The sequence below is a fragment of the Lipotes vexillifer genome, unplaced genomic scaffold, assembly GCF_000442215.2.
Source record: "Lipotes vexillifer unplaced genomic scaffold, Lipotes_vexillifer_v1.1 scaffold109, whole genome shotgun sequence".
Lineage (NCBI taxonomy): Eukaryota > Metazoa > Chordata > Mammalia > Artiodactyla > Lipotidae > Lipotes > Lipotes vexillifer.
Window position 1 is genome coordinate 1482313 of NW_006790015.1, and position 10439 is coordinate 1492751.

The 10439-nt window shown below is 56.5% G+C and overlaps 1 protein-coding gene across 1 annotated transcript in view; it reads left to right on the top strand.

Annotated features, from left to right (window-relative positions):
- Positions 1 to 9069, top strand: part of AGTRAP (angiotensin II receptor associated protein) — a 12851-nt gene extending 3782 nt beyond the window's left edge. Inside the window, exons 2-5 of the mRNA XM_007463167.1 lie at positions 4015 to 4049; positions 6336 to 6441; positions 7281 to 7455; positions 8966 to 9069. Of these exons, the coding sequence (XP_007463229.1) occupies positions 4015 to 4049; positions 6336 to 6441; positions 7281 to 7455; positions 8966 to 9069 (420 nt within the window). The remainder of the gene's footprint in view (positions 1 to 4014; positions 4050 to 6335; positions 6442 to 7280; positions 7456 to 8965) is intronic.
- Positions 9070 to 10439: the final 1370 nt, after the last annotated feature.

Here is a 10439-nt window from a genome sequence, read left to right on the forward strand (position 1 = left end):
CATCGGCAGGCGGACTCTCAACCACTGTGCCACCAGGGAAGCCCCTTCATCACATTTTTATTAGCAGGAAAACTCAGACCAGATAGATCTGAGATTTGCATCTGGGTTCTCTTGTTTATAAGCATTACCGTTTGGGCCAATTTACTTAATCTTTCACAGCTTCAGTTTCTTCATAAGTAAAACAGGATTAAAACTCTACGCCAGACCGTTGCAAGGATGACATGGGCCGAGTGTTCAGGGTAGTGTAGACACGTGACAGGCAGATCTTTATCAGTAGCAGGGGTTGATGTGGTTGACGCTGTTTCTGGATGCCTGTTCCACACAGTACTTACAGTTAGTAAGTAGGTACATCCAGTGACCGTCCGATGCCTGTCTCTGCGGTGGAAAGGGCGGGGCAGCCCACCTGGGCTGAGTCTATAGGAAGAGTCCAGGAGCTCAGGTCTGTTTCCTCTTGCCCAGTCAGAACGGTCAGGCTGCCCAGGCACATTCTCAGGCCCCTCCTTCCCTCATTCTCTACGGCAGTACCTGGGAATCCCCAGTATCCCCTTGGTTACCAGAAACCTCCCCCAGAGCCAGCAGACAGTTCTTTTGTGCTGAGATGAGGGCTGTCAGGAAGGGCAGAGCCAGTTTTGCTGGGTTTCTTTTTCTTTTCTTTATTTTTATTGGCATATAGTTGATTTACAGTGTTGTGTTAGTTTCAGGTGTACAGCAAAGTGGATCAGTTATACATATACATATAGCCACTCTTTTTTAGAATCTTGGCTGGGTTTCTTGTTGGAGTTTTCCTGCACATTAGACCCCTCTGGGCCTGGGTGGGTGTGCCCTCCCATTACAAAGGTGGGGAAACTTAGTCTTTGTGGGTTTCTTTTCCCAGGGCTGAAGAGAAGTGATCCACTAATGCTACGTTTCCTAAACATGTGTAGAAAACAAAAGTGATGTCACACCGAGGGGATGTGTGTCTGCTAAAGGTCTGCAGGATTTCCAGATTATACTCTGTCCTGCCCAAAAGAGAGGGCCTAGTTTTGGACCTTAGCAGGTGCTCACTCCATATTACAAGCTTTTCTGGCTCCAGGAAAAACTTTATCCCACGGGTTAAACAGAATGGTTTCTCCACAGGCTTCCCTGGGTCTCAGCCTTTTCCTCTTACCATGGTAAAGCTGGGCTCTGCAGGCCAAGAGCACCCCTTTATTAAAGACCTGCAGTGTGCACAGTCTAGAGGTGGGAACCAAAGCACTTGGAAATGAAGACCGTTTCTGAAATAGAAGTCAAGGGAGGGACGGATTTGGTGTTGATTTTCGGGAGTGGCGTTGTGAGCTGCCTTCCCCGTGGCTCCTTCCTTGGTGTCTTGTCTTAGTTAAAAACCCGGCACCAGGACCACCGTGGCTGGCCACGTGTCATGGCCTCTGGCAGGTCCCTTCCCCTGTGTGGGCAGGGTTTCCTATTAGACAGAGGGGGACAGTGTTTTGCTCTTAAGCTAAAGATCAGAATTTCGCCCCTCGCCCTCCAGGCCCAGCCCTGCCCCACCCCCAGCTTCCTGTCGCTCCTCTCCACTCCCCTCTTCCACTCCAGCCACACTGGCTTCTTTTCCGTTTCCAGATTGTTCCATGCTCCCTACTGCCACAGAGCCTTTGCAGGTGCTGTCCCTTCTGCTTGAAATGCTCTTCTTTCGCCCCTGGTTAACCCCTGCTCACCCACTTCGTCCCTCAGAGAAGCCTCCTAAGCACCTCTCCCTTGATGCAGAATGAGGTTCCTTTTCCTTTGCTGTAACTTCCTTCACAGCAGGCTGTCTCATTGGAAATCCACACTCCTAAGGTGATTGCCTGGTTCACAGTGTCCCGCCCACCCCAGGTGTCAGGTCTGGAAGGGCAGCCCAGTGTTGCATCTGCCTAGCTCGCCTTTGAATCCCCAGGGTGGAGGCCAAGCAGGTGCCGGCGATGCCGGCTTAAACTGTACATGTTTCCGAAATTTAGCGCTGTGTGATCCCTCCTCTTCAGCCCCTCGGAAAAGAAACCCTCAGAAGATTAGGCCTCCTCTGCCTCAGTTTCCCCATCTTTGTAACGGGAGGGCACATCTGCCCAGGCCCTGGGTCGGACAACACCTGGCTAAGTCAGGTTTGAAACGTGGCTCTGCTGTGCAACCTGGGGCAAGTTACTTACCTCTGAGCCTCAGTTTTCTCAACTGTAAAATGGGGGAAATTGTACCTCAGAGGATCGTAAGGATGAAATGCATTCCTATGCACAAAAATCTCAGAATGCTGCCTGACGCATGGGAGGCACTCGGTAATAAACGAGGGAAGGTGATGGCAAAGATTCCTTCCAGAGATAGCCTTCTGTCATGTAGACTCAACTTTTTCAGAGTCTCAAGACCTGTGTAAGGTCAGGTGCATTGGTCCTTACAGAAGGACCTGTTCTAGTCCTCTGTAGCCGGAAGAGGGATTCTTTGGGCACTGTGGACCATACTCTGGGCTTTGTTCACTTCACTGAGCACTGGGGGTGAAGGTGGGGTATCCCGGGCGTCTGCCCCGGATGTCACCTGCCCCCCCATGTGGAAAATGTCTGCGTCTGTCTCAAGTCCAAATAGCTCCTCTCCACTGAAGGCCGTGCATCCAGCGTGAAGGCGAGGAGCCCTGGTTCTGGAGTCATACTTACAGTTTCATTTGAGTTTTGCCATCAGTGGAATCACGATCAACTTAATTTACCTCTGAGCCTAGTTTTCTTGACTGTAAAATGGGAATGATTCTAGTATCTGCTCCAGAGGCTGTTGTGAGGCCCAGAGAAGGTCACGTGGGGCGCTGGGCCCAGGGCCTGGCACATCGCAGGTGTGCCATAAATAGTAACCCTTCTAGAAACGCAGCCAGAGCTCCTTGTTGCAGGTGGCTCCCTCTCCTTAGCCCCTCGCACCAGACCAGAGACCACTGCAATCCTGGCCGCGCGCCCTTGCTCTCTGGGCCCAGCATGCCGTCCCCGCCCCAGGCTCTTGGCTTCCCCTTCCCAACTTGACCACTCAGTGCCGGGAGCAAACCCCCTCAAGGGCCCCCGCCGACCACCAGGCCCCACTGAAGCTCCCGACTTGGGGCTCTTGGCCTCCCGCAGCCTCAGCGCCACCCCTCCTCGGGGCTCTGGGTCCTGTGTCCCTGCCTGTGCTTCCGGGTGTCCACTCTGGGACACCCGGCTCTCCCTCTCCTTTGCCTGGCTGGTCCCTGCGTCCCCTTTAGCACCAGCCCCGAGTTCCCTGCTTCTTTGGAAGCTCTAGCTGGCAGCTGCCCTGTCCTCCCTGTAGCATCTGTTCCTTCCTTCTTTACTTGCTTTGCAGTCAGGGCCCTTTGGATTACCAGGAATAGAGACCAGCTCCAGTAAAGAGGGCTGTCTTTGAAGGACATATGGGGCAACAAAAAGGGTGGGATAGCGCAGAACTCTAGAAAAAAGCCAGGGGGATTTCTTTTCTTAACAAATCATAGCGTGTAACCTTCCTGCAGAAAAGCACTCAGTGCACTTGGGCTGAACATGCTCCTTGCTGAGGCCCTCAAAGCCCACCTCTCCCCTCTGGTCTTCTGCCACCGGGCTGCCCTCCCATTCCCTGGACGCACCCGGCATCCCCCCGTCCCCACACGGCACCCCAGCTCCAGTGTCCTAAGAAATCAGCCTCATTTGAGCTCCCCCCCACCCCCATTTCCCACTGAGGCTCCTCTGATTCCAGAGCAGATTCCCAGGTTCCCCAAAGGAGCCTCCTGCCTTTGGAAGCAGGAAGGGCTGTAGGTGTCAGCTGCCCCGGGGGAGTGGGGAGGGCAACGTGGCAGTGTCGCCTGGCCTGTGCTCTTCCTCCTTCTCTACCTTCTCTTCTGTCACTGTTGGTGGTGTTTCATTTCAACAGACATTGCTGAAGCTCTCTTAGGTGCTAGGCGGGGGCTTCCGGTGTTTTCTGGCTCCAGAAGCTTTCTTGCCCACCCCTCTGCCACCATGGTGGTCACATTCACAGATCTCTTCTCCACCCACTCCCTCTTTTTGTGTGTCACAGGCGATCCTCCTGGTTCACTGGCTGCTGGCGATCTGGTGAGTGACTCTCTGAGTGTCCTGTTCTATGTCCATCTGTCTCCCAGCATCTGGGTCCACGTGTCTCCTTGGGGTCTTGTCCATGTGTGTCCTGGGTCTGCATCCATGTGTCTCACGGGCCTTGTCCACGTCTCCCAGCCCGTTCCAAGACTAAATAGCACCTTTGTCAAGAGCATCACCAGCAAGCTCCCCATGTTCCAAGGATGTCAGGGGGGCAGGCAGTGCCCAGAGGCCTTTGCCATCACTGCCCTAGGAGCTTCAAGCCATCATCCTCAGGGAGACAACAGCCCAGGGCAGTACCAACTGCTCAACCTTCCTCCAGACACTGCCCGAGCCCTTTGGGCTTGTCACCACTCTGGTTCTTCCCCGAGGCCCTCACATCTGGGGGGTCTGAGGTGCTGAAGCCTGGGGGCCGGTCTCTTATACCATGCTGGGGTGGATGTCAGGTAGAGCTCTGTGTGTCTGTGACCTTGGGTGAGTCACTTAAACCCCCTAAGTCATTTTCTCACCTATAAAGTGAGAGCATTACTGACCCTCCCACTTGTCCTCTAAGGTCATCGAAGGTGAAAGCGTAACTTCTGGAACTGTAAAACTGCTAACCTTCATTGAGGATGTCCAGAGGCCAGCTGCCAGGCTGGGCGCCTTCTGGAGGTTAGCTCAGCGGCTCAGCAAGTAGACACCTGACACAGGGGTGAGGTCACTTGCTTAGGGGTGGACCCTCACTCTCACTTCACACCCCCTGCCCTAAGAGACGGCAGACTCAGGATTCAGACTGATCCTGTTCAGGTCCTGGCTCTGCTATATTCCAGCCAGGTCACCTTGACCAAGTGACTCCACTTCTTGGGACCTTGGTTTCCATCTGTAAAATGGGTACAAGGAAGCACGCCACTCAGGAGCTGTGAGAGAGAAGCATGGCAATGCTTTGCTCACCGGACACTGCCCAGGCCTGCACAAGGGAGGCCTGAGGACCTCAGGATTGATTTTCATCATTACCGTCTGCTTTAGCTGTTGAGTTTCTGGGGAGATTTCTCTGCCAAACCAAGACTGGAGACCATTGAGCTCACGTGTGCGTTTTGCAGTTGTGGAAGTGCAGTGCACACGTTAATGGGTGTGAATAATGGGAACAGTGATAATCATGGTTAATGACCTCGAGGAGCAGAGTCAAAATCCAGTTTTCTCAGTCACGCTCCCCAAGATTTTGAGCTGGTGAGGCCTGCTTTCTCAAAACCAAAAAATGAGATTACTTATTCTGAGTAAGCCTCGTTGTGCCCTACACTTAAGTGCTTTGCACATGTTTTCTGTGTGGTACACTTCAGGGAATGCCATTTAAATTTGTGAGGCACCCCACTGCGTGCTGGGGCCATCCAAGCTGAGCAAATACAGTGAATAAGAGCACAGCCTCTTGAGCCAGACTGCCTGGGTTTAAATCCCAGCTCTGCCACTTAGCAGCTGTGTGACCTTCAGCAAGTTACTTGACCTCTCTGCGCCTCTGTCTCCTCATCTGTAAAATGAGGATAGCAATAGTGCCTCCTTACTGGGGTTGTTAAGACAAATGCACATAAATGAGCGAATTTAAGGCATTTACAACTGTGCCAGATACTAGTAAGGGCTCTGTGTTAACTATTATTTTCTTTGAGTTGACAAACAAACAAACAGTTCAGTTAGTAGCAATACCCTACAAAATAAAAGAGGGCGGGCATTGTGTTAGAAAGCGGTGAGGTGATACTTGAAATGGGGCAGTCAGAGAAGGAGTCTCGGCGTTAACAGTTGAGGTGAGGCTAAAATGACAAAAAGGGACCAAGTGTTCAGGGTAGAGGGGACAGCAAGGCAATGAATGGGAGGTATAGGCTGGGCTGTGTCACCAGATCCCACAGGGCCCCATAGGCCATGATCAAGAGTCTGAATTTTATTCCAAGAGAACTGTTGGAGAACTTTTAGCAGAGTGACGTCCCCTGATTTACCTAACTGGCTGCTGTTTATGAATGGCCAGGAGGGGGCAGGAGTGGAAGTATGGAGACCAGTGGGGAGAGGCTAGTAGGAGAGGATGGTGGTTTGGACCTGGAGGGACGTGGTCAGATTCCGGATCCGTTTGGGAGGCAGAGCGGTGGGATGTGCTGACATTTCTGGAGCACGGGAGCGTGAGGGGAAGGAACAAGGCCATAGACTGTGGCCTCTGCTCGTAGGGGCCCTGAGACCTGAGAGCCTTAGGAGGTGACCTGTGGGAGGGGTGGGCACCCGTGGGGAGGCCACCTCCTGACTTGACTCAGATGCCTCCTTCTCCCGCAGGGGCTGCATCGTGTTCCCGGGTGCCTACGCATGGTCCAACTTCACCATCCTGGCCTTGGGCGTGTGGGCCGTCGCGCAGCGGGACTCCATCGACGCCATAAGTATGGTGAGCTGGGGGAGAACTGGCTTGAGGGTGATCGCGGGCCCAGCTCCGTCTTCCCCTTCACTCGTCCAATCTCCTTTCCCTTCTTATTTCCCCATTTTCCACTTGCTGCTAAGTAAGCCCACCCAGGCTACCAGCCCATGTGCAGCTTCACTAGTCTGGCCTGTTTCCCTGCCTGCCTGGCTCAGAGAGCCCGGAGTCTGCTCCTTTTTTCCCCAAGAGGGGCATGGCGTGGGCTCCCACCGGTGTCCCAGACTGGCCCTTCCCTGAGGGCAGTGGTGCACACGCCAGTAACCCACCTCTAGGGCCCTCCTAATAGGGAGGGATGTGGCCGGGAGGCCTGTGAAGAGGGAACTCCACCACCTTGTGAGGTCAGAGTGGACACGGTCTGGCTGAACTGTCCCACGGGGGAGCTTCCCGACACCCGCTCAGACCCAGATGGCTGTTAGCACCAGCACCGGCCTCTCGGGATGGCTGAGAAGGGATTTCTCTGGTGGTGAAGACGGAGCAAGTGAATTCTGAGGGACCTTCCATCTCAGAGGCTCTGGACCCAAGTCTTGTACCTCGTCGTGGCCTCAGGATGAGAGGAGGTGGGGAAAGGTGCTCTGGCCCCGCACCCCTGCTCGCGGCCTCACAACCCCCAGTTGGGCATCTCATCCAGAGTCCTGCCTGCTGGCTTGATCTGTTCTCCAGCAAACCCCAAGGACACAGTAGGGCACAAGCGGAGCTTCCGGTCTGGTGTATATGGTGGGAGAGTGAGGGGATGGGACAGGGGGCAGCGGGCTCGTAAACCCGGATGACATGTGGTCACCCCTGGGCCCTGCGCCCGGCTTGTCTTGCAGTTTCTGGGTGGCTTGGTGGTCACCATCTTCCTGGACATCATCCACATCAGCATCTTCTACCCAAGGGCCAGCCTCTCGGACACAGAGCGCTTCAGCGCTGGCATGGCCATCGTCAGCGCGCTCCTCAAGCCGGCCTCCTGCTGCTTCGTCTACCAGATGCATCGGGAGCGCGGGGGTGAGCACCTCCTCCACAATGGTGAGGTCAGCGCCTCCGGCCAGCTCCCCGACTCCCCTCTCGCTGGCCCAGGTGCTGGCACGCTGCCATCTCCCCACCTATCCCCGGTCTCCACCTTGCCCGCCCCCCAGCCCCGGCCCCAGGGAGCCAACCTTGCCCCCTGAGAGAAGGGCTCGAGGTGCAGGGCGGGGCTTGGCGTGGGCTCTGGGAGCCAGGCTGGACCGTGTGCAAGTTTCTGGTCTCTGCTGCAGGAGCCCAGGGGTCCCCCTGGCCGCCCCCACCTGGTATGACCTTTCCCTGGCACTAGGCTACAGTGCCAGGTCCCCCTGTCAGCTCAAACATGGGTGCAGCTTGGGGCGTGATCCAGTGCCCCAGGCAGCTCTGGGCAGTCTGTGGCCCGAGGCTTGTAGGCACCTGCAGCTCTTCCCCTCTCAGCTCCCTCCAGCCCCATCGCCGGAACCCCCGTCTCCTGCCACATACGGGGTCTGGGTGGCCAAGGGAGGGGTGGTGCTGTGGCCTAGGCCGTGGGGGCCCCGGCCAAAGCCATCCCTGAGCTGCAGGCGCTTTCCCTTAGCCCAGACCCGCTGCCCGTTCCCACGGCCTCTCTGAGCTGTACCCCTTCTCGTGGTGGCCCTTCCCCTGCCCTCTCTGATGCACATTCTCACCTCCTTTCTCTCTCTCTGAGAGAAGTGGAGAGAGGTGTGGTCTTCCACCTTTCACTTCTGAGAAGAGAGGCCCAGAGTGGCCCGTGACCCGCTGGGAGAGCTGCTGGGCCAAGGGCAGGAATGGCCCGGGGCCGCCCACCCTGGGCAACCTCAGCACTGCCCAGGCCTGCCCGGGGGTGGGGAGGAGCCAGTGACGTTCCTCCATTAGGCAGATGAAGAAACTGAGGCCCGGGGCCCTTGGGGCCTGTTCAGGAGCGCAGGACAGATGTGCAGAGTGCAGGTGGGAGTGAGGGGTGTGGCACTGAGAGCCCTACCGCGTGCCTTGCACCCTCTGGGCTCTGCAACTGTGCCAGCTCTGGGGCCTTCTGGAAACAGTCAAGCTGTATCCGCTCTGTCCGGGAGAGGAGCCGGAGGGGAGCCCACGGGCCCAGGGCTGGGCGTCCCTTGGCCAGATTCCTGAGCATGTGCTACTCAGAGAACCACTGAGGCATAATGGCTACGAGCCCTGTCTTTGGGGTCGTGCTGCTTAGGTTTGAATCCTGGTGTCCTCTGCTTCAAGCTTTATAATCTCAGGCAAGTCAGTTTATCTCTTTGACCCTCAGTTTCCTCATCTTTAAAGTGGGGACAATAAAAAACCTGCCCTGTAGGGTTACAGGAGGATTGAATAAATAATATATGCTAAAGGCTTGGTGCCTGGGGCTGCTGCCACTGTCACTCCTGGGTGCTGGGATGCCCAGCTCTGGCCTTTCTGGTCGAGGGGTAGGGGCATGTTGGTTTGGCCTTGTGGAATGTCCTAAGTCCTCACCCTTCATTTTTTCTTTCCCCCCATCTCCCCCGCCCCCTAGCTTTCCTTGGACCTTCACAGGAGCACAGTGCCTACCAGACAATTGACTCTCCAGAAGCCCCTGCCGACCTGGAGAGCAGGGCTCACGTCCCCCTAGGATACTGAAGCCAGCCCTGCTGCACCTGGCCCCAGCCTAGGGGCCAGTTTGACAAGCTGTGGGGAGGGGTGGGAGGAGGCTGCATCACCTTCTTGGTGCCTTGGATGTCATCCTCGGGGTGCTCCCGTCCCCCCACCTTTCTCAGAACTAATGTGGGATGTGTCTTCCGGCTCCCCATCTCAGGGGTTGCCTGAATCAAGTGCCCTGAGAGGCCAGGAGCCCCTGTGCACACCTGTCCCAAACTCCTCGAGGCCTCTCCTCCCTTCCAGGCATCCCACTGGTGCCAGACTGGGAACTGTGGTCGCTTTTGTCACCTCCACCCTTAGCTGCTCCATGCAGGCCCTGGGTCGAGCTGTGCGTGAGCCTGGCGGGGTCAGGCCTCTAAGAGCCAGTGATACCCCTACCCCGCACCTCTCCCGAAGTTGGCCAAGCCCTCCCGCAGGAGCTCTGAGAGCTTCTGGTTACAGGCAGCCCCAGGAGTGCAGGGGTGAGGACCCCCGGCTTCTCACTGCCTAGTCACTTGGGGCCCAGGACCCCATCACTGGAGGCTGGTGGTGTCTGCAGCCTCAGAGGTCCGCCACAGCCTCCAGCTGCCCTTCTCGGAGCCATGGCATTAAAGTTCAGGGAATCCTCTAGCTGAGTGTGTTTTGAGCCTTGTTTAATCTCCCGTCAGGGCTGGAGCCTGGACTTTGCCATTCCTGGGAAGATTCTGGCGAATCCCCAGGGCACCAGGCCTTAGGTGCCCATTCTCTTGTGGCAGGAGGAAGCAGGGGCTCACGACCAGCTGGGCCTGCTCTGTGCTCAGCTCCGGCTCAGCCGAGGCCCCAGCAGAGGAGGGCACTGTTCATTGCGGTAAATGGGTGTCCATTTCTCCGAATTCAGATGGCTCAGGTATTGGTTTGAATCCTGCCCTGCCCCTGACTGTGTGCCCCTCAGACCCCCGTGTCTGCTGGAGGAGGACTAATGCCTGCCCAGAGAGTGATGATGCAGCTGAAATGTACAGTGCCTGGCCCTCGGGAGGGCTCCCTGCGTGACAGCAAGGTTGTCGGCGGGGCTGTTCCTTGAGCCCATGATGATGTTGGGTCAGTGGGCCAGGGGCAGTCTGCTCCTGGCAGACCCTGTGTCTTGGCCTCAGAGCAGACGGGGACACCTGTCCAGAAGCTCCAAGGATCCCATGGCCAGGGCCCTACCCCACTCCCACTGGGATGGCATTGACCGCTGGACCCCAGGTACCTGGGCTCTTTTAGGCCATCCTGGCTCGTCCCCGGCACAAAGAGGTCAAGGCCTGGTGCACGGTCCCCTCCCCCCCATTCTTCTGTATCCATCCATCCAAAGAAGCTGAGTGCCTGCCACATGCTGTGCAGGGGCCTGGAGCTAC